Consider the following 24,632-nt stretch of genomic DNA (forward strand, 5'->3'; position numbering starts at 1 on the left):
TACAACCAGTCTCTTTATTGTGTCAGGATGCTCCAGGAAGCAAGCATTAAGGAATACAATTTCTTAAAGCTTAGACAAGTTACTTTGAGATAGTGTGAAGGGTGGTGAAGTTGGACAAGTTAAGATCTGTGGCAGTGAGATCAGAGCTTTATCCACTTTGCTTTTTCAATGGAATCAGTTTTGATAAGAACTTACTTTTAAAGGGAGGCACTGTAGGTGAAAAGTAACCTTTATAAGACTTATTCTTTATTGGGCAAGAACTACATGCTTCTTTTTCAGGCTTTAGACTTAAGTAGAATCATCCAATTCACTCTTGTATTCTTTTTATACCACATTTTTGTCATACAAGTGACAGGATTCCTTGGTTATCGACTGCCTTGTCTCACACGTATGGAAAGTACTTAATCCTTTCCTAGAACACAGAACATACATAGTTAGAAATGTCTTTCTTACTTTCTTTAGCTAGGTTATTTCCTTATAAATAAGGCACTTGTTCGTCTCAGAACAATTGGTTTAATGTCAAATCTCACCCTTAGGAGTTTTGCTGGCTCATAGTTCCCTATCAGCCAGTTCTGGATTAATCTGCAGCTTAACTTGCTTATATGTAATGGATTTGTAGTGGAGTAAATTTAGATTTTTTCAAAATAATTTCCTTTTTTCTACAGACACAACTTACATTCCATATTACACAAAAGTGAGGCAGTTAACTGTTGGGAAGGCAAGGATCTGTAGCACATGTATAGGCTATTGCCTCTCTTTTGTCTATTAACAAAATTTGTCTACGGTATTTGAAGACCACAAATGTGGGCTAATTATAATTCATGTGTTTTTGTAAGAAAAAATTTATGAAAAAGTAGATATCATTCTTATGAAACATTATTAGCAATATTAGATTTTTAAATGTAACACTCATGTAGTATTGTCAGACCTAATGTTTTCCTTTAAATGTGTAGGTGTGCTCCCCAGTTTTATGACAGAGGACTGAATCAGCTAAAGAAGGAAGTACAAGATTTGAAAGTAAGTGCAGTATATGTTAACATGTAATATAACTGCTTGACCTTGAAGTTTCAAGGTCATGCAGTTTTATTTTGCAAAAAAAATTCATTATTTTATGGTAGTTTAACTGTAGTCAGTGATCTCCAGACAATTCATTGGAGGAGTCTCCCTTTCTACCTGTTGGAATGTGCATGTGGTTGAGGCTTCCTTGGTGAAAAAATTGGTCATTTTTGTTTTTGGTATCAGACACACACACACACACACACACACACACACACACACACACACACACACACACACACACACACACACACACACACACACACACACACCAGATTTTGATTAAGTTATTAATGGATACTCTGTCAATTCCATAATTCATTCTATACCATTCATGTAAATAGGAAGCTTCCTAGTGTTTGGTGGTGGTAATTTACTCATTTGATTTTATTTTATTTTTCTTCATCTGCCTATTGATACACAATGGTATGGGTCTTATCCTGCTTCTTTGTGAGAATTTTAAGTAAAAACATTCTTTCTGAACGGCCACTTTCACCTTTTCATTTTTTATTCAAAGTTTGCTGGCTTGTTTTTTTATGGTTTTCATTAATCTTTGTGCTTATTTACATTTGATAATAAGCTTTAGTTCTGTTAGTGAATGTGTAGCTCTTATTATTTTGCATTCTGTGTAAGTTTGAAGTTTTAGTTTTATCGTCATTCTTGTGTATCACACAAAGTCAGGGTTCCTTTCCTTTTGCTTAGTTCTAGTTACAGATGTTTATTTCATTATTTATTTGTTTGGCTGACAGTGAAATTGGCTACTTTATTCACTGCTTTTTTATGCATTAATCTATTGCTTTTGTTATCTGTTATTTTCAGTATACGTACGTATGTTTCAGTTTTCCGCAGTCTAGTTGTGTAGATGCCCCTGGCAGACAGTGTAGGAGCTTTATTGTTGGCTTAGAGAGAACTTATGTTCACTTTGTAGTTCATTAGGTGCCTCTCCCATAGGTGTAAAGATTAACCCTTTAACGCCAATTGGACGTATTAAACGTCTATATGAAAAAGTTTTTTTAAAAATTCGCGGAAAAATAGTTATAGGCCTACTAGGCGAAAACTTTTGAATCACCCGCCTTGGGGGATGCTGGGAGCTCACGGATCAAGGCGTTGTTTTGTTTACAATTGTTATGCAAGCGCGAATTTCTTTCTTATCGCACTAAAAAAGTATCAGCGACACATCTCAGAAATTATTTCGTCACTGAAATAATTTTTGCTCCATTTAAATTAGCCGTTTCATAGAGTATATATATGAAAATGTGCACAATTCATGTAGAATACAACTAAAAACAACAACTTACTTTTTTTTTGTTGTAATGTACGCTAAATTGCGATCATTTTGGTATGTAACACATTGTAAAACAATAAAAGCAACACAGAGAAAATATTATCACAAAATAATGCATGAATTCGTAACGCCCCGCGGACGTAAATAATTTTTTTCAAAAATTCACCATAAATCTAAATATTGTCCTAATTTTCCAATTTATTGTAGTGTCTTACCGAACAATTATAGAGCCGTGATTTTCCACGAGCGGCAGGATACTAAATTCAAATTTTAGCGCGTCGGCGTCGCCAACACTGGTGGTGATGACGTCATCTCCCTCCACTCGCGGGAGAACCAGGTACAACTGCCCAGGTGAATCCAATTCTTTTCCTGCCGGCGTCCGGTGAACATCGGTGGTCGGTGCGGTTGGATGACTTTGCTTCGCTTTTTTTTCTGGTGGAATTGATCTTCGGAATTGGTGAAGTACTCTTTTTTGGCGTTGTTGTTATTTTGCTTTTTATTTAGGCGTTGCCATGTCGGATTCTAGTCCGTCGGGAGTTAGGTTTTGCATCTCAGGAATGTAAAACTAGATTATCCAAGTTGGAGAATATGATTCTCACACTAAATGTGTTTAAGTGTAGGGGACAGGTTTGTTCAGCAGATCGAACATGTAACGAGTGTAGTGATTGGGACTTGATCTCAATGGAAGTTTTTTTAGTTCATACTCGGAGAAATTAGCTAAAGACAGAATTAGAAAAGCAGCGCTTAGGGAAAGTAGACTTAGCTCTGCTTCGTCTTGTGTGCATCTGTTCCTTCTGTTTCTCCTCAAATTGTTATGTCTCCTTTAACTACACCTCCTATTCCTCCTACTAATCCCACTTCTCCGGCTTCCCGTGTAGTTTCTTCCGACACCATTGCCAGTCTGGAATCGAGGTTAGATCAGAAATTTTTCGGTACTAGCGAATACGGTTTTGCAACTTGGTAATTCAGTTAAGACGTTTTTGGAGAAAAGCGGCCTCAGGTAAGAGTGTAGTTGAGGGTGCGTCTGTCTGTCCTGACACGTCTCCTAGACAAAGGTCACTGTCCAGCTCCCCGCACCGGGAGAAGACATACCGGAAGTCCAAGGGAGTCGATCGGGATTTGCCCACAGACAGGCGCCTCTCTTGTTGAGCCTGTTGCGCCTCAACAGGGCTCGGTTAAGCGTTGGAAAGGTGTGCGGTCAGACGACCTTTCGAATGATTCAAGCGATTCGTCTCCGGTCGCGCGGCGCTCTTGGCGAGATTCGCACGTTCGCGTCCCTTAAAGAGGCGTTCAGGCGCCGATTCTTCTTGCCTCCTCCAGTCAAGCGGTATAAGGAGCCTGAGAGTAGGGTTGCGCCGCGGCCGTTAGCGGCTCGTTCGTCGCCTCAATCTGTGCCTTTTTCGGCTCCATCTACTAGTAGAGATTGTGTGGTTTTAGCGCTGTAGCTAGCAGTTCTAAGGGTGTTTCTTTAGGCGCTTTTTCGTCTGTTACGCCTGATCGCCTGTTTCGCCTCGAATTTCGGCGGCTCCGAGCGAGGCGCAAGTAGTTTTCCGCCTCCTGCTGAACATTTAGGCTCTTCCAAGCCTTCGTTAACTGTTTTTTTTTTTTTGATTCGTCTCTGGCGCCTTTGCGCAAGCAGTTAGAGATGTTAACCAACTGGATGAATGAGTCCAAGGGTGGTTGTTCGAAACCTTCAGATCCGGTTGTAGTTCCGTCTACTTCTTCGGCGGTATCGGAGAATGAAGAAGAAGTAGAGGAGGAGGATTCACATCACCTCTCGTGTTATTCACGTCTCCTTAGATTTCTTCTGGTATCTTATCCAGATTATTTTGAGAAAGCGGCTCCGCGCTCCCAACTTCGACTTTTTTGATGAGGAGAAAACTTCAGACCCTCTCCTCCCAAAACTTGTTCTATCTAAAGCGGTTAGACATTCGTTGAAAGAGACGGAGAAATGGATGTCTATGAAAAGAGACTTAGGAAGGCTCGTTTTTGCTTACCCTCCCTCTAAGTTGCTTACGTAAGAGGTATAGGTTTTATGTAACTGGGGAAGCTCCTTCTCTGGAGTTTCTGCCTCCTCCCAGGGAGACTTCTCCAGTTTTAATCGACTCCTCTAGAAGATTCTGCTTTCGCCGCAGCGAAAGTTTTCTTTACAGCGCCTGAGTTGGACCACGTTGTAAAGAATCAATTTAAACTTTTGGAAGTCTTTAGCTTCCTTGATTAAACTATTGGCGCTTTAGCAGGCCAAGATCGAAGACTGTCCTTCTCTTTCCCAGGAGTTAGCGGAGGATTGGATTGGTGTTCTGTCCTGTGCGGACAAAATCCATTAGGGATGGATGTGATGAGTTAGCTTCGCTCATCGCCTTTGGTACCCTTAAGAAAAGGCAACTTTGGTGCTCCTTTGCTTCTAAAAGCGGTTACGTCCCAACAGAAGTCTGCTCTCTTGTTTGCTCCTTTTGTGAAAGATAACCTCTTTCCAGACGATGTAGTGTTGTCAATTTCGTCTGCGCTAGATAAGAAATCTACTTCGGAATTTACTGGCACAGTCTACTAAGAGACCTAAAGCTCCTGTGGAGACTGTTCCTTCGGTTTCTCCTCTGGCCCAAGCGCCTTTTCGAGGGAGAAAACCCCAAGCGCTTCTTCGGCCGAAAATCGAATTTGCGACCTCAGTCTAAGGCCTCGGCCAAGGTTAACAAACCTTCCAAATGAAACAAGCTCGGTTCATGCACCAGTGGGAGCCAGGCTAGCTCTGTTTTGGAGGAATGGGAAAACAGAGGAGCAGAAGCCTGGGTAGTGCAAGTACTCAAGTTTCGGCTATCGTATTCCTCTCGTTTCACCTCCCTCGCTCTCACCTGTGCCAATTCCATTCCAGGCATACTCTCCGGGCTCAGACAAATTTCTGGCGCTAGCCGCAGAAGTGGAAGCGCTTGTTCTCAAAGAAGCGATAGAACAGATAGAAGGGGATTTTCCTCCAGGCTTTTACAATCGCCTTTTTGTAGTTCCCAAGTCATCAGGGGGCTGGAGGCCGCCGGTTTTGGATGTGAGCGCCCTGAACTTGCATGTCCAGAAAACAAAATTTCATATGGAGACCACTCGGTCGGTTCTGGAGTCCCATCAGATTGGATGGTCCCTCTCTGGACATGCAAGACGCTTATTTTCACATTCGATACATCGCGAATCTCGGAAGTACCTGAGGTTCATGTTCGAAGGCAAGGCAAGTTTGTTTCAATTTTCGGGCGCTTGCTTCGGACTAGCGACCGCTCCTCAAGTTTTCACCAGGGTTTCTATCCCCGATAGGAAGCTGGCTACACATATTAGGAGTAAGGAATCTCCCTCTATCTGGACGATTGGCTTCTCCGGTCGGAATCAGAGAGTCGGTGCAGAAGGACCTTGGAACAACTCTGGATCTTGCCAGAAAGTTAGGAATTTCTGGTCAACAAACAGAAGTCCCAGTTGGTTCCATCTCAGAGCATCCTTTATTTGGGGATGATCTGAATGCTCAAGTTTTTCGGGCTTTCTGTCCCCGAAGAGGGTTCAAGGCTGTCTGGAGACAGTTCAGGAGTTCTTGGACAAAAAGGTAAGTTCTGCCAATCAGTGGATGAGGCTCCTGGGCAAATTGACGTCAGTGGAGAAAATTTGTGACGTTGGGAAGACTGCACATGAGACCTCTGCAGTTTTTCCTGAGAGCCTCTTGGTGCAGGAAGACACAACCAGACTCGATTACCTTTCCTGTCACAGATCAAATAAAAGAGGACCTAAGGTGGTGGCTCTCTCGAGCAAGGTTGGAAGAAGGGTTAGATTTACGACCCATCCTCCCGAACCTACAGTTCTTTTCCGACGCATCGGACACAGGTGGGGAGCCCTACTGGGAAATCAACGGACTTCAGGAGCTTGGTCGGAGAAGGAGAAGAAGTTCCACAAATAAATGTATAAAAGGAAACTGTTAGCAATTTTCTTAGGGCTCAGACAGTTTCGGAGCTTAGTAGAAGGCCGAGTTAGTAGGTGGCAGTGCATTCCGACAACTCCACGGCTCTCTCGTACGTGCGGAAACAGGGGGGGACTCAGTCTTTCTCTCTGTACGAAGTAGCCAAGGATCTCCTCCTGTGGTCAAACGAAGCGAAGGTTCAGCTAGTCCCGAGATTTGTTCCGGGAAAGATGAACGTCCTGGCGGACGAGTTAAGTCGTCAACAGCAAGTGTTACCTCTGGAGTGGACTTTGGACAACAGATTTGTCAGAAACTTTGGCGCCTTTGGGGACGACCGTCAATAGACCTGGTTCGCGACATCGAGGAACAACCGTCTTCCTCTCTTTGTTCTCCAGTCCCAAGACCTCTAGCTTGGTCGGTGGACGCAATGCTGTTGGATTGGTCGGGTCTGGAAGCTTATGCATTCCCTCCGTTCGGTCTAATAAGAGAGGTGCTGAACAAGTTCATGTCGCACAGCAATGTAACGCTAACGTTAATCGCTCCCTTTTGGCCCAGAAAGAGTGGTTCCCGGACCTTCTCCAGTTGTTAGTAGACTTCCCTAGACTTCTTCCTCCAGAGAAGTGGCTTCTCAAACAACCTCACTTCAAGAGGTTCCACCAAAACTTGTCCGCTCTAGCTCTGACAGGGTTCAGACTGTCCGGAATCTTGTCAGAGCGAAAGGATTTTCAAGAAGAGCTGCAGAAGCTATCGCTCGTTGTAGGAGAGAGTCTTCTAACAAACTCTATCAAGGGGGGAAGTGGAGAATCTTCAGAGAGTGGTGTAGAAGTGCTAAAAGTCTACTTCTGCGACTCTTTAACAGAAATAGCAGATTTTCTTCTATTTCTTAGGAATTCTAAGAAACTGGCTCCTTCGACGATCAGAGGATATAGAGCCATGCTCTCTTCGGTTTTTCGACATCGAGGTTTGGATATTTCCTCCAATTCAGATCTGTCGGACCTCATTAGGTCTTTCGAAACCACTAAGCTCCCGCAAGATACAGTGGCTTGGAACTTAGATGTGGTGCTTAAGTTCATCATGGGCCACCGTTTGAGCCTTTGAAGTCGGCTTCACTCAGGAACTTGACTAAGAAGGCACTCTTTCTTATTGCACTAGCTTCTGCTAAGCGTGTCAGCGAATTGCACGCTATAGACAAAAGAGTCCGGTTTCTCTCAAGGCAATGCTGTATTTTCGGTATCTTTGACCTTTCTAGCCAAAAATGAGAATCCTTCTAAATCCTTGGCGAGGAGTTTGTGGTAAGGAACTTATCTGATTTGGTTGGACATGAGGAGGAAGAAAGGCTCTTATGTCCAGTCAGGGCTATTAAGCAGTTTCTGTTGCCAACTAAGGGTATCAGAGGACAATCTTCTAAGCTCTGGACCTCGGTTCAAAATCCCTCTCGTCCTCTTTCTAAGAATGCTATATCGTTCTTTATTAGAGAGCTTATCAGGGAAGCTCACTCGCAGTCCGAGAACGACAATCTTTCCGTTCTGAGAGTTAAGCTCACGAGGTTAGAGCAATGGCAACTTCTTTAGCATTCAGAAAGAATTTATCTTTAGCTTCGATTCTTCAGAGCACGTTCTGGAGATCGAATTCGGTTTTTGCGAGTCATTATCTCAAAGAGATAGAAACGGTTTTCGAGAATTGTAAAACGTTAGGTCCGGTGGCGGTTTCTGGCATGGTGTTGGGAGAAACGGCACAGGGGTCGTCACCTCTATGCTAACTTTTCACCTTGAATAGGTTGTCGAGTTCAAGGGAAGCTGGGGGTACTGAGTACCCTGGGATACTCACCAGTCTGTTAGGTCAGATTTTACAATGGTTGGGTATATATGTTTTTAAATCTGGTGTTTGGTGACAAATGTTTTGTATGATTGAATTTCTGGTCTTAGCCCAGGGCAAGGGCAATCTTTGTTGTTACTATCCTCCGTCAGTCAGCCTTGACTCGCTTGAACTACGGAAGGATTCCACTCCTGTAGAGGCTAACTTTGGGCAAATTCCAATTCCTCTACAATAGTAAGAAGAGCACGACCAGAGGCAGTAACAGTCTGCTGTAGCTCTCTTACAAGGTAAGGTACAACAGACACCTTGATGTTTACTGGTATTGCAATAAATGTAACCATTTAAAAATACTAGTGGTCCACTGAATCCCACCTTCCCATAAATGTGTAATCAGCTCTATAATTGTTCGGTAAGACACTACAATAAAAATGAAATTTTCATTATTAAAATGAAGTTTTATTGTATACTTTTTTTACCGAACAATTATGAATTATATCCCTTACCCAACCATCCCCTTATCCCCGGTGGACGGACGGGCAGAAAGAATTGGATTCACCTGGGCAGTTGTACCTGGTTCTCCCGCGAGTGGAGGGAGATGACGTCATCACCACCAGTGTTGGCGACGCCGACGCGCTAAATTTGAATTTTAGTATCCTGCCGCTCGTGAAATCACGGCTCTATAATTGTTCGGTAAGTATACAATAAAACTTCATTTTAATAATGAAAATTTCATTTCTTTCAAAATGAAGACAAATGATTGAATATTACTATACTGTAAGAGTATTAGCTTACAATTGCAGTTTTCGACCATATCTGACGAGTTTAAAGTTGACCGAATGTCGAATTTTTTTTATATATATATTTTTTATATGCAATTATTTCGGAAATAAGAAAAGCTACAACCTTCAAATATTTTTAGGTTTTATTCTACATGAAATTGCGCACATTTTCATATATAAAACTCTATGAAAATGCCTAATATGAAAATGGAGCAAATATTCCGAGAATGGTACGTACGCATTTCGGAGATTTGTGGCGGAGAATCGGCGCGGGGAGGGAAGGAAAGATTTTTTTTTAAATTCACCATAAATCTAAATATTTTGCTAGAGACCTCGAATTTGTTTCAAGATGAAGATAAATGACTGAATATTACTAGACTGTAAGAGTTTTAGCTTACAATTGCGCTTTTCGACCATTTCGGTAGAGTCAAAGTTGACCGAATGTGGTTTTTTTTCTATTTATCGTGATTTATATGCAAATATTTCAAAAATGAGAAAAGCTACAACCTTCAATTATTTATTGTTGTATTCTACATGAAATTGCGTACATTTTCATGTATAAAACTTTATGTAACGGCTAATTTAAAATGGTGCAAACATTAACACAATCGCACGTATGATTTTTTTGGAAGATTTGTACCGCTTCTCCGCGGACGTAAAGAAAATGTTATTTTTTTCACAAATTCACCATAAATCGAAATATTGTGCTAGAGACTTCCAATTTGTTGCAAAATGAAAGTAAATGCTGATTATTCTTAGAATATAAGCGTTTTTAGCTGACAATTGCGTTTTTCGACCATTTCGGTAGAGTCCAAAGTTGACCGAAGGTTTCGGAGATTTTTTGACGATTTTCGGCGCTTAAAGTTGACCGAAGGTCGAAATTTTGGCAATTATCGTTATTTATATGAAAATATCTCAAAACTGATTAAAGCTACAACCATGGGTTGTTTTTAGTTGTATTGTGCATGAAATTGCGCACATTTCCATATATAAAACTATATAACGGCTAATTTTAAAATGGTGCAAACATTACCACAATCGCATGTATGATTTATTTCGGAAGAGTTAACGCGCGGACGTAAGGAAAAAGTTTTTTCATAAATTCACCATAAATCGAAATATTGTGCTAGAGACTTCCAATTAGTTGCAAAATTAAGGTAAATAATTGAATATTACTAAAATATAAGAGTTTTAGCTTACAATTGCGTTTTTCGACCATTTCGGTAGAGTCAAAGTGACCAAAGGTTGAAATTTTGGCTATTATCGTTATTTACGTATATGAAAATTCTCAAAAACTGATTACTTCATGTAACGGCTAATTTACAAATGGTACAAAAATTATGTCAAAGTGACGAAATAATTTCCGAGATGTGTCACAGATACTTTTTAGTGCGGCAAGAAAGAAATTTGCACTTGCGCGCCTGCGTAACGATTGTAAACAAAATAACACCTTGATCCGTGAACTCCCAGCATCCCCCAAGGCGCGTGATTCAAAATTTTAAAAATTTTTAGGCTGGTAGGCCTATAAGTATTTTTCCGCGAATTTTAAAAAAAACTTTTGTAAGTCGACGTAAAATACGTCCAGTTCCGGCACACGGGAGACAAAAAATGTCGACGTAAAATACGTCCAGTCTCGGCGTAAGAGGGTTAAGGTTTAGATATCAACTGGGCAAGTTGGATCTACTTCCATGCAAGTCAGTCATTTTTCTGGGGATGACCCTGGACTTGATGTAACCTTAGTTTGTCCCATTCTTGAAATATCAATGACTGCATGTTTCTGTTGGAGTTCCTCTTAATTATAGCTGCTCCTACTCAGTTGCGGTGGAAGGTACTCAGTCAGCAGCCGTTTTTACTTTATATTTGGTAGTTTTAGTTCTGAATATTTTATTCATAAGTTCCATATGCATTTTCATTCTTGTATCTTTTTCTTTTTTTTACCTAATTTGTAGAGCTTTTGCAAAACAATCCATTTTAATATAAATTAATTGATTTATATGTTTTTGTCCAATTTCACCCTGAAGATGTAATATACTTGGAAATCTTGTATAATAAATGGTCTATCAGGCCTTGGCAATACATAGACTATGTTTCCTTATATGTATATAGTATTTCCCATTAATTTTTCCAGGAAATGAATGAAGAGATGAAAAAGACTCAGAGATCTTTGCAAAATTTTTCTAATTGGCTGCAGTCCATGCAAGAGTTGTTGGCAAACAAGTAGATGATATTGACAAATTGGAAAAATATCTTGTTAGTATGACTGAAAATTTTTTTGTTTTATAATTCACTGATATTCTTTACTGTTTGATGTCTTGATACACAAATTGGTATTTTGTATGTAGTACGGTTTATTTCATTCACCCAGTATTTGTTGGTTGCTATGTGTATGTTAAACAAGTTTTTCTGTCTATATTAGGGCATGTTTAATTTACATTATGCAATGGCTGATCAGTTTTGGATTATACATACTGCAAAGCATATACAATTACACTGTTGTTCTTAATAAAATTCTGTTAAGTGTATGTTTTATTTTTGACAGGTTTGGTTATGTGCCGGTTGAAAAAGCCGGAAACTTACCACATCAGTTGTCAGTTCAGCCTCACTGAATCAAGAAGTGACTGTGAAGGAGCAAATATCTAGTAGCAAGGACTTCGAATCAGAGTGAGACTTTTGCTTGTATCTCGAAAACTAGTAATTTTTTAAAGTATTATCTTTCCTTGTGAATTTCATTGTAATTGAATTATATGGTGCTGTTGAGTACCTGGCTAGATTACCTTAGTTTGGTTATCAAAGTCATTACATTTATTTGTTTGGCTATCAGGTCTCTTGTGAAATACATATGTCGTATTAAAGTTCAACAGATTTTGATGAAACTTAGCAGGGGAATTCTTTTTACTCTAAAGAGAATTTTCATAGGGTAATTAGAAATTAATTCTTCAAATACTGATTATTAATGTTCAGTTAAAAGGCTGGTTAAACTGACGGATTCCTCCAATTTTTAATACTTGTTATTCTTTGTGGTTTGTTTAAACCATATATTTAATAATAAATATTTTTACTAATTGGAAGAATAGTAGTATTGGTAAATTATTTTATTGGGCTGGGCTCAGCCTGTGTCGCTCCGTGAAATGCTTCCTTTAGTGTTCGTTCATTTCGAAGGTAAAATATTGCTATATAATTACCAGAGAAAAATTATAGTAATGCCAGAGAAAACTGGCTCGCTCACCTTAATAAATGTGTCAGTATGGTATCTGGGGCGAGTGGAAACTACTACAGAGGTCCTTTGCCATTTAGACTCTCCCTTCCTCAATATCCCTCGTCTACAGAGGAGCCGATCCAAGGCCCCGCTACCCACTACTACTACAACTAGCGCCTTTGTTTTCATTCCTTTCGATAGCATCGTTCACACCACATGCATTTTTTCCTTGTGCTGTGTTTTTTCGTCTGGTTTTATCCACTTTGTTCATCAACAAACATTCCGCCAGCTACATATCAATGTACTGGAAGCTATGGCAGTGTTTCTTACCCTGAAAAGGCTACGACCAGCCAAGAAGTCTCATATCAAGTTGGTATTGGACAGTGAGGTAGTAGTCCACTGCATAAACAGGGGTGGCTCCAAATCGAGCCACGTGAACCATGTCATGATAGCCATATTTGCCTTAGCAGACAAGAACAAATGGCACCTGTCAGCCACTCACCTAGCAGGAGTCATGAACATGGTGGCGGATGCCCTATCACACGATCCGTCCCGCTAGAATCGGAGTGGACATTGGACAAGAGTCATTCAGATGGATCTGTCAACAGGTACCAGGACTTCAGGTGGATCTCTTTACCACAGAGTCGAACCACAGACTTCCTTGTTATGTGGCTCCCAACCTGGACCCTCTGGCTTACGCCACGGACGCTATGACTATAGATTGGAATGTATGGAAGAGAATTTACCTCTTTCCTCGAGTGAATCTACTCCTGAGGATTCCTGGACAAGCTCAGGACGTTTCAAGGGTCACATTGCACTAGTAGCCCCCAATTGGCCAAGAGCAATTGGGTTCCTCTACTATTGGAATTGGGACTCCGGCCTCAACGGATTCCCAATCCCAAACTGACACAGTTGGTTCAAACGCGGACTGTGTCCGCTTCCTCAGGAATTCAGAAAGCCCTAACTTTATGGACTTCATGAAGTTTGCAGCTCAGAAAGATGCCAACATCGATACTCAGAACATCCTGTTCTTAGAATCTGACAAACAGGAATCGACCTTGCATCAATATGACTCAGCAGTTAAGAAACTAGCTATATTTTTAAAGGACTCAAATGCACAAACCATGTCTACGAATCTGGCCATAACCTTTTTCAGAACCTTGTTCGAAAAAGGTTTAGCAGCTAGTACAATTACTACTACCAAATCAGCACGTTAGAAGATCTTCCAATTTGGTTTCAATATAGATCTAACAGATTCGTACTTTTCATCCATTCCAAGAGCTTGTGCAAGACTTAGACCAACTGAGAGACCCAGGACAGTCTCATGGTTTTTAAACGATGTCCTTAAATTGGCTTCTGACACTAATGATGATTCTTAAGGAAAACGCTATTCCTAATAAGTTTAGCCTCAGGCGCCAGAATTTTTGAACTGTCAGCCCTATCTAGGGAATCAGATCATATTGAATTTTCCCTACCAGGAGAACTACTACTCTCACCAGATCGTCAATTTCTAGCTAAAAATGAGGACCCACAAGATAGATGGGCTCCATGGAAGATTATCCCACTTCCCCAGGACCCATCCCTATGTCCAGTTAATTCTCTGAGAGCATATTTAAGCTGGGAACTGCTGGCCCTGATATCTTCAGGCCCCTTGTTCATTAGGGAAAAAGGCGGCACTATTTCCCTAAAAGGGATTAGACAACAAATTTTGTATTTCATAAAACAAGCTAACCCGGAATCTTTTCCAAGGGCACATGATGTTAGGGCAGTAGCCACCTCCATTAATTATTTTCAACATATGAATTTTGACGATCTTAAGAAGTACACAGGCTGGAAATCTCTGACAGCATTTAAGCGCCACTACTTGAAGTCTTTAGAGGCCCTTAAATTTCCAGCAGTGGCAGCCGGAAACACAGTTTCCCCTGACACTGCCTAATTAGTAATAAGTAGTTTATTATAGCCTATGTCTCTCTTACACCTCTCTCTCTCCTACCTGCCTCGCTAGCATTCTTGCCGTAGCATGGTCATTACCGGATTCATACTTTACCTTGGCTAGCACTCTGTATATATTAATGATTTGTACTGTATATAGTTGTATCTGGGTCTATTTTCCCTTGTGATAATTTTGTTAACTGGTGTGTGTTATTTGAACCATTGTGGGTTATTTAACCCCTCCGTGTAGATAAGTTAGTTTTAAGGATCATTGAAACTCAATTACTTGTATTTATGTTTATTGTAATAATTAATTACCTACATTATAGTATTTAACTCTAATCGAGTTTTAATTTACCTGTAATTATTGATTACTATTTACACTTTTTTTCCAAGCTGGTGGAGCCAATTCTCTGGCACTATTTCACGGAGCGACACAGGTTGAGCCCAGAAAAGGGATTTGATGAAGGAAAAAATCTATTTCTGGGCAAGGACTTGTGTCGCCCAGTGAAATCCAACCCCACTTTTCTTCCACACCCTATTTGGCCCAACTTGGGTACTATCTACAGGAATGAAAACAAAGGCGCTAGTTGTAGTAGTAGTGGGTAGCGGGGCCTTGGATCGGCTCCTCTGTAGACGAGGGATATTGAGGAAGGGAGAGTCTAAATGGCAAAGGACCTCTGGTAGTGGTTTCCACTCGCCCCAGATACCATACCGACACCTTTATTAAAGGTGAGCAAGCCAGTTTTCTCTGGCATTACTATTTTAGTTTTTCTCTGGTAATTATAGCAATATTTTACCTTAGAAATGAACACTAAAGGAAGCATTTCACTGGGTGACACAGGTCCTTGCCCAGAAATAGATTTTTCCTTTGTCAAAATCCCTTTTTGGTTATGATTAGTTGCTTTGGTGTTTTAAGAGTGTAATTATTTGCTAAAATCTTACTTATTACAAAGTAAATGACAAATTTTTAATTTATTTTTATTTTTCATAGCTAACAAACCTGCGGTCATAACTTTAGGATAAATCGTCTAGGTCCAGTTGAAAACCAGTAAAAAACATAAAATTGTATTATAAGGTATTGGTGGTAACGGGGCTTGGCTACTCAGGTGAGATTGGAGACAACCGATCTACATTCACCCAAGAACACAGTGATTTATCAGTTTCTTCCAGCCCAGGAAATCCATTGAGTGGTGGCAAGAGGTGGGAAATATAAGTAAGACCTTAGGTTGTTAGCTATGAAAAATGCAAATTAATGAAAAATTTGTCATTTGTTCTTGTGTGGAACAAACCTAGGTCTTAACTTTTGGAGAGACTCGGTTTTAGTGGGAGGAAAGGAGGCTTGAACTGACTGAAGGTTCAGCAGACCTGGTCTCTTTTCTCTGTTAAGTAAAAGTGGAGAAAAGAGATGAAAGCCTCTGACTATTCTAATAAATGATATTAAACCGTCAGACTACTGGTCTAATATACATTTGTACAATGTATGAATGGAAGTTAAAGAGCTATATCTACTAAACCAGTTTTCCAGGCTCATGATGGATCAATCTTCTTACTGCCTGCCAATAGAGAAGGCAAAAATAGAAAGGAAAAACACTAGTCATCTCATTCACTCTCATGTCATCATCTTAGGTAAGATACAAACTGTCCTAGGGGCAAACTGGATGAGCTACATAACATGTTGAGGAACCACGGTGGACCCAAGGAAAAAGTGTCCAAGGACATGTGGCAATTGTGTCTTAGATAGAAAGATGTGAAGGTGGTTGACAAAGCTGGGTACCAGCCTTCAAAATCCAGTTCTTAAAGGCCAACAAAAGGCCTAAACCTTGAATTTGTTCCTACACGATATACAAACCCTCGGTCCTTTACATTAGGAATTAGTACTTTCAGCGTAGGCTGGAATCGGCCTTTAAATTCTTGAACAAGGTGGTTAGGCAGTAACTACCGTCTTGATATCTGCCTGCCTGGATGTAAACACTTCACTTTGCTTTCGGCCTTCTTCCAATGAAGATGTATGTTTGTGAGCCCTTGCTGACTAGCCGTTTATCATGATTTTCCCTTTGGGATCTTTCTTTTATTATTTTGAATGAATATATATATATATATATATAATATATATGTATATATATATATATATATATATATATATATATATATATATATATATATCTATATATATAGATAATATTTAAAATAATTTTATTATATATATATATTATATTGTGTATGATGTTAATAATTAATTGAGTATAATAATTAATATTCAGACCCACTTTTTATAATATCCCTGCTAGCTGTCTTTCTGCTTTATGTGTTAAGGGTCGGCAGCAAGGTGTGCCAACATCCTTATTACATATTTTCGCCCTTTAACGTCAGGTGGGACAGTATATTTGAAATTTACGCTTACGCTTTGGAAATTACCAAAGGGAACTTTGGAGGTTTGTCCTTTTGTGTTTCTCCTGGTATTTCCTCTTCTCTTTCATACTTTCGCTAGCTTATTGGATGAAGATAGAACGGGGGGGGGATGTGGTGTTATGTTTGAGGGTATCTCCTCTCATTTAGGAGGGCGGTGCCCTTGGATGCAAGAGGAATAGCCTTATTTTTTAAATCTTATTTTCTTCTTTTACAGGCTAGCAGTGGTGATAGTGGATTACAGCAGTAGATGGTTGGATATCTCTGTTTTGACTATCCTAACCTCGGAATTGTACCTGTAAGTCGTAGCCTGCTGTGATATTGGTCCTCGAGTGTGTACTGTTCCCCTGCTGGAAATCATTAATTTGCCACTTATCCTGGAGTTTTGTCACTGGACAATGCCTTCGCGAATGCCTTGTGATTATTAACTACTGTTTGGTAAGCGTGCCTCATCCTGTAGAAAAAAGGGATTTTGACGAAGGAAAATCTATTTCTGGGTGATTGGCTCGTGTCGCCCTATGAAAGATCCTTAATATCATTCTTTCTAGTAAAATTAACCTAAAATTACCAAGAGAAAAAAACAAAATTAAGAAAATGTCAGTAAAACTGACTCGCTCACTCTTAAAGAAGTGTCGGTATGATAATAGGGCCGAGTGTGGAAACACTACCACGAGCCAATCACCAATTAGAACTTCCAATCAGAATCCCCCCAAGAGAGAGCCGATACCAACGGGCGATGCAGCCTCTACTACTACTACTAGAGGACGCCACGGACAGCAGCGCCCCTAGCGGACATCCTTAATCTAAAACAACTAAAACAAAAAAATCTTGTCCTGCAAGGGGGGGAACAAACCATAAAGGGGGGGTTTCATAGGGCGACACGAGCCAATCACCCAGAAATAGATTTTTCCTTCGTCAAAATCCCTTTTCTGGGCTCAGCTCGTGTCGGCCTATGAAAGAGTACCAGAGAAACAGACAAGATGGGAAAAAGTAACATGAAAAACAGTGTAAAATGATGGATATAATATAAGTAAATCAATTACAGCATACAAACTAAGCACTTAAACTAACTTATACTACATAGTAAAACAATAGAACGTTAGTAATCTTAAAGTACTTAAATGGTAATTACAGTAAATTACAGTGATGCATGAATATAAAAGAAAAAAGGGATTACTTAACAAATTTACAAAATATACAAACTCATTGTGTCCTACCCTAGCATAAAAATAAGGGTAGGTACACTGAAGTCCATCATTAATACAAGTATTGTAAAATATTTACAAACAAACATTTTGTCCTACCCTAGCATAAAAATTAGGGTAGGTTACACTGAACGTTTCATCATTAATATAAAAATGGTGAATATATACAAACACATTGTGTCCTACCCTAGCATAAAAATAAGGGTAGGTACACTGAAGTACATTATCAGTACAAGTGTGGATGTCCCTAGCAAAAAAATAAGGGACAATCCACTATATGATTCAACGGCTAAGGCTATGATATTCGAGTAGCCTGGCGATAGGGTGAGGCATGTTGGATGATGTAGGTAGAAAGGAGATCTGGATCTATACTACAACTACTATACAGTATCAGGGGAAACAATGTTTCCCGCTGCTACTGCTGGAAAACTTTAAAGGATTCCAAGGACTTTTAAATAAAAATGCCGTTTAAAGACTGTCGGGGATTTCCATCCAGTATACTTTCTAAGATCCTCAAAGTTCATATGTTGAAAATAATTAATTGAGGTGGCTACTCCCCTGATATCATGTGCTTTTGGAATGACTCAGGTTGGCTTGTTTAATGAAGTAAAGGATTTGTTGTCTAATACCTTTTACTGACAAGGTACCACCTTTTTCTCTCATGAAGAGAGCACCTGAGGATCTTGAAGAAGTACGAGATAGAAAGGCTCTAAGAGTTGATACTGGGCAGAGAGAAGGATCCTGTGGAAGTGGGATAACCTTCCAAGGAGCCCACCTTGCAAGAGGATCCTCATTTTTGGCTAAAAAGCTACGATCCGGAGCAAGTAGAACTTCTCCTGATGGGAGGAATTCCACATGACCCGCATCCCTGGATAGAGCCGACAGTTCTGAAATTCTGGCTCCTGAGGCTAGGCTTAATAAGAATAATGTCTTCCTCAGGAGCATTATGAATGTACAAGATGAGTTGTCAGTATCTGAAGCTAGTTTGAGGACATCATTCAAGAACCATGAAACTGTAGTAGGCCTCTGAGAAGGTCTAAGTCTAGCACAGGCTTTAGGGATAGATGTGAAATAAGATTCAGTCAGATCTATCTGAAAAACCTACTTGAAAGATTTTCTTCAAAGCCGATTTATGAGTGGTAATCGTGCTAGCTGCTAAACCGTTTTTCAAACAAGGATCTGAAAAAGGACTATAGCCAAATTAACTGTCATGGTTGTAGTGTTCGATTCTCTCAAGAAAGATGCTAATTTTTTAACAGCTGAGTCATATTGTCTAATGGTGACTCTCTCTTATCTGATTCTAGAAGAGAATATTCTGTGGGTCAATATCAGCATCTTTATTAGCCGCAAACTTCATGAAGTCCATAAAGTTAGGGTCTGGAGAATTCCTGAGGAAGCGAACACAGTCCTCATTTGTACTGATTGTGATAGCTTGGGATTGGGGATCCGTTGAGGTCGGAGACCCAATTCCAGAAGAAGAGGATACCAGTTGCTCTTGGGCCAGTCCGGTGCAATCAGAGCTACTATCCCTTTGAAAGACCTTAGTTTGCTTAGGACTTTCAAGAGAAGATTCACTGGAGGAAAAATATAAATTCTCCTCCACTGATTCCAATCCAACGACAGGGCGTCCGTGGCATAAGCCAGAGGGTCCAGGTTGGGGGCCACATAGCAAAGGGAGCTTGTGGTTCGCTTGTGAGGCGAAGAGATCCACTTGGAGACTGGGACTCTCCGGACTACCCACTGGAATGACCCGTCGTCCAGAGACCACCTGATTCCAGAGGAACTGACCGGGACAGGGCGTCTGCTATCACATTTCTTACTCCTGCCAGGTGAGTGGCAGACAGATGCCATTTGTGTTTGTTTGCTAATGCAAAGATGGCTATCATGACATGATTCACATGCTTGGATTTGGACCCTCCTCTGTTGATGCAATGAACTACCACTGCACTGTCCAAAACTAGCCTTAGATGAGACTTCTTCGGGGGAAGCAGTCTCTTCAGAGTAAGAAAAACTGCCATTGCTTCCAACACGTTATGTGGAGCTGGCGAAATTGAACTGACCAAGTCCCCTGAACCTGTTTGAACTGAGAGTATCCCCCCCACCCGGACAGGGATGCATCCGTGTGAATGGTTAACACTGGAAGGGGATATTGAAGGGTATTTCTTCGGCTAAGTTTCTTTACTTTTGACCAAGGCCGTAGTTTGGTTGCGGAGGATCTGTGGGATTACTGACAACTTTGTCTCGATATTTGGAGTTTGCTCTTGACCGCCAAATTCGATTTATATCTTTCAGCCTGCTTTCAGAAGGATATCTGTTACCGAAGCAAACTGAAGAGACCCTAGGATTCTCTCCTGGTTTCTTCTTGACGTTTGCTTGCATTTGAGAAATTGTCTGACAGATTTTGCTATTTCCTTCCGTTTGGCCACTGGAATTGACAGATTGTGGGAAGACAAATCCCATTGGATTCCTAGCCACTGAAAACGAGATTCCGGAGTAAGTCTGGATTTCGTTTTGTTTATCTGGAACCCCAGATGTTCCAGAAAGTGAACTACCTTTTTGGTGGCTTTGAGACATTCCTCGACTTGGTGCCCAGATCAACCAATCGTCGAGGTATGCTGCTACCATGATTCCCTGAGCTCTCAATTGTTGAACACCACTTCTGCTATTTTTGTGAATACCCTCCCTGGGGGCTACATTCAGACCGAAGGGCATCACTTTGAATGAAAATGTTTGATTTCCTAGCCTGAATCCTAGGAATGGGCGGAAGTGCCTGGCTATAGGGATATGATAGTATGCGTCTGTAAGATCGATGGAGCATGTGACGGCTCCACGCGGAAGTAAGGTCCTTACTTGCGAGAGGGTAAGCATCTTGAACTTGTCGCAACGAATGAAAGAGTTTAGCTTGACAAGTCTAAGATTACCCTTCTTTTTGTTGAGCCTTTTCTTTGGCACGCTGAATAAGCGACCTTGAAATTTTAGATGCTTGACTCTCGCAATAGCTCCTTTCTGAAGGAGTTCTTCCGCGTAATCTGTCAATTCCTTTGACGGTATCTGGTGGAATGATTTGATTGGAGGAGGATCTTTGATCCAACTCCAGCCCAATCCTTTGGACACTATGCTCTGTGCCCAATTGCTGAACCCCCACCTGTGGCGGAAGAGGAACAGCCTCCCTCCTACCTGGGGAGCCTCATTGTTGATGGGTGGGTTGGCCACCACGCCCTCCTCTGAACTGCCTGCTCCTTGTACCCCTTCCTGCGCCACGCTGACGAAAGTAACCTCTCGCCCTACCTCTCGGCTGATTGTAGCCTTGAGCCTCATATGCAGGGTTGAAGGCCGGCGAGATAGCGTAGGAGGTGGATGGCTGAGATTGATTTGGGGGCAAACAACAGGAGGATAGGCTGATTCTGCTTTGAACTAGCAGGTTGTCCTTGTTGGGTAACAGGGACCGCCTGCACAAACTGCTGCTGTTGCTGGAGTTTTTTATATGGCTGGAACCTCTTACCAGCCTTCTTCGGTTTCTTACCAGCAGTGGGAACGGCCTCTTGTTTCCTCTTCGAGGAAATACCCCACCTAGCTCTAAGGCTCTGGTTGAGCCTAGCAGCTTCGTGGTGTACTTCGTTAACTGCGGACTCTGGGAAGAGATCCGCTCCCCACATGCTAGAGGCCAAGAGTCTATTCGGCTCGTGCCTAATGGTACACTCTTGCAGAACATGCTTTCGGCAGTTCCTCCTAGCCTGGAAGAAGTCAAAAGCGTCCGTTAGTACCGTCTGGAACTGAGATTTCGCCAGAATCTTGAAAAGCGGTTCCGTAGCATAAGAGAGGGCAGCCATTTCCGTAATTATAAGGGAATTGAGGGACCTGCCAAACCTGGTTCGCGCATCAACTCTGCCTGGATTAGGGAATCCGGCAGCCTTGGTAGTTTCTCGCCGAACTGGTCCATGGCGCAGTCCGGTTTTTTGAGCTTACCAAGCGTGAATGTAGCTGGCAAGTTCTCCCACAATTCTCCGAAAGCTGGGAAGAGTGGAGAAGTAGACTCCGCCTCCCTCAACTGTGGGATGGGCTCATCCTTGAGGACTGCCTGAAGGGACTTCTCCACTAGTTTCGTGGCGAACGGAAGAGAAACCTCCTCTTCCGTCGCGAAAATAGTGAAGGGACTCTTGTAGGCCTGGAGTTTGGTGTTCGTACACTCCCAGTCCTCAAGGCAGTGAACCCATTCTCGCTGAGCATGATCCCTACTATATAGGACCGACTCTTTAGCGATCTTGTCTTCCCTCGTCAGAGCCGTTGGCGTCAGCCTAGCATAACCCATGAAAGGCTGCGTCAGACCCGGAGGGTAAAACTCGAAGTCCTCAATCCTTCGAGTTCCACACTCCGGGATAGAGATCATCCCATCTTTGAAAGGAGCGTAGGCAGCTACTCTCCATGGGTTCTCCATAGAGAAAGCTGGCAAAGAGTCATATGGCGGGAGTTGGAGAATCCCAGTGCTTGAAGCTGGGGAGACTGGAAGAGGAACCTGAGATAGACCCGGCATACTCGGTCCTCATTTTCTTTTCGCTAATCCTGTTAGAGAGATCTTGAATTGATTGGCCTGACTGAGACAGAGTGTTTGACAACTGTGCAAACATCTGCTCGAACCGTGTCCCCAGGGCGGAGACTTGCGAGCCAACCAACTCGCCCACCTGCTGCATCACCACTGCTGAGAAAGCAGAGGGATCAAAGGTGCTAGGACCTGCTACCCCTACCGGCGTAGCCGGAGTGGAAGCGGTGGAGGCGGGAGAAGGCAGTGGCTCGGCGGGAGCGCGAGCCTTCTCCTTAAAGCTTTGCTTCTGGAGCTCTTCGAGTGAGAAGAGCTCGGCTTCGCTTTCACCGCATCGGCGTAGGAAGTCGACGACTTCCTAGCCGAAGAAGACGAAGACGACTTCTTCGAAGTTGTCTTGGCCAGAGTCTTCGGTTCTCTCTGTCCCTTCACCTTTGCGGGTACAGAGAGAGCGGGAGAGCGGGTAGGGATCTCAGATCCCACAAAGCCTTGGAATGAAGCACTAGAAGAGGGGACAGGAGAAGATCCAGAAGCACCCAAGGAAAGACCTTGGGCGCCCGACACACCTACCTCAACCAACAAATCCTCCACCCCTACCGCCATGGGCTCGATATTAAGGTCCAGGGCAGCGACGTCCGGGACCGACTCCTGGGAGGCTACGACCCCAAAGGATTGCTGGAGGTTCTTGCTGGATGGAGGCTATCAGAGGGGCAGCGACAAGGGGTCAACATAACAGGTCGACTTGCACCCGCGGGGAAGATCTGGACGGCCAGCTTCTTATCCAGAATGTAGGGCTGGCCTTTGGCGGCGTTCTTCCCGAAGCCGCCCACCCACGCTTTCAGGGTGGCGAGGGCGACTTCCCTCACACCAGTAGCCTGAAAGAAAGGCGAGATTAGCTTCCAATGGTGGAACGGGGTTAACAAACTTATGACTAAAAGTTGTTAGTAAGATGATAAGGAAGCCTATAACGGACTTACCCCATCACCCAGCTGACCGACCAGGTCGTAGCAGATGGCGCAGGCTTCAGGGTGCCAGACGATCATCTCGTTGAAAGACGTGGCACAGGGGGCGTGAGACCTACACTCATCGTGTCCACAGGGGTCTTTTTTGAACACGTCGCATTGCAGGCTGGGACCTGACAATTGGTAGCCTGTAAGTGGAAAGATACATGAGTACCAGGTAAACACTTACAGTCTAACAGATGCTCCGCTGGTGCCGGAGCGATAAAGTTAGATTAAACCAGAGCCCCGCCAAAATACGTGTGGTAACCAGGTTGGTTGTGCTCTCTAGGCTATAGCTCCGCTGATGGCGGAGACACAAAAGAGAAACCAACCAGGAGTGGTGGTAAAAGGAAACCACGACGGAAAATGGCGGGGATGGAAGATAATTTAGTTATATAATACAATTCATTGTAAAATTAGGGTATATCCTTAAAAAAATAATAATAAAATATAAAATAACTCTCCCTCCACCGTCTACTAGAAGACGTGCGGGGCGGGAAGAAGCAAGCTCCCTTCCGGTAGCGGGGGAGAGATGTAAGGATATAGTAGGCAAGCAACCGACCACTAGAGGTGCCCACCCCGCCCGCTAGCGGAGCCAGTAACCTATAACCAAAGGTGCCCCGGCTGCGACGGAAGGCTCCTTACGTATAGCGAGGCAGGTGGCTGAGCAACTGGGGAGGGGGGGAGGAAGGTCTCGATGTAGCACGGCGGGAGCGAGAGAGGGGGGGAGGGATGGCCTACTCCTCCCCGCCTCACCAACTACCGCATGGAGACCCGGTACCTCATGAGTGGTCACCCTATACCCCCCGCTGGGAGGAACCCCTGGCCGCCTCAGAGTAGTAGTGAGAGAAGGCAACTGAGGTTGTCATGACAACCAAGGGGTGCCCCCAGCTCCTCCCTATACCAGAATGGGGAGGGCTGGGGGGCAGGGTAAGGTGCGATGGGACACGTGACCGCAAGTGGCCTAGGCCGCGAGCAAAACACAACCGTGAGAGGGCCACGTGAACCAGGCTGTACAATACAAGGAACAAGCACCTAGGCTAGCCTAACACCCTAAATGTAATAAATTATACATCGAAAAGACGGAAAAGACACTTTTAGTAAAAGAGAAAGAAGCCCAGGAGGAGGCAGACTGTTCCAAGAAACAGAGGCCTACTCGGAGCCAGCGATAGCCGATGAAGACAGAGCCGGGATTGCTGGGCCGGAAAAATAATAATAGCCCTAAATACCAAACTAAGAGAAATGGTAGGAGGGCTGAACTAGCTAAAACTCGATGTAAAAACAATGAATGTAATATAGTAAGCCCATAAGCATAAGAAGTCCCAGTATGGAGGACCGGGAATTCTTACGAGGCAGCATGGCGCCGCCACGAGACAACCAGGGAACCGTTATATGACCTATTTAAGAGGAAAATACTGTACCGGAAGATAAAAATGTGGTAAAATATTACTTATGAGTTACTTAACTTAGCCGTGGCAATAGCTGAGCGTTCCAT

At 42.6% G+C, this 24,632-nt stretch overlaps 1 protein-coding gene across 1 annotated transcript in view; it reads left to right on the forward strand.

Moving 5' to 3' along the window:
* Positions 1 to 24,632, forward strand: part of LOC135216586 (uncharacterized) — a 142,501-nt gene that overhangs the window by 74,239 nt on the left and 43,630 nt on the right. The window contains exons 7-9 of the mRNA XM_064251966.1: positions 954 to 1,017; positions 10,986 to 11,074; positions 11,423 to 11,518. Coding sequence (XP_064108036.1) covers positions 954 to 1,017; positions 10,986 to 11,074; positions 11,423 to 11,518 — 249 coding nt within the window. The remainder of the gene's footprint in view (positions 1 to 953; positions 1,018 to 10,985; positions 11,075 to 11,422; positions 11,519 to 24,632) is intronic.

Source organism: Macrobrachium nipponense, chromosome 6, assembly GCF_015104395.2.
Source record: "Macrobrachium nipponense isolate FS-2020 chromosome 6, ASM1510439v2, whole genome shotgun sequence".
Lineage (NCBI taxonomy): Eukaryota > Metazoa > Arthropoda > Malacostraca > Decapoda > Palaemonidae > Macrobrachium > Macrobrachium nipponense.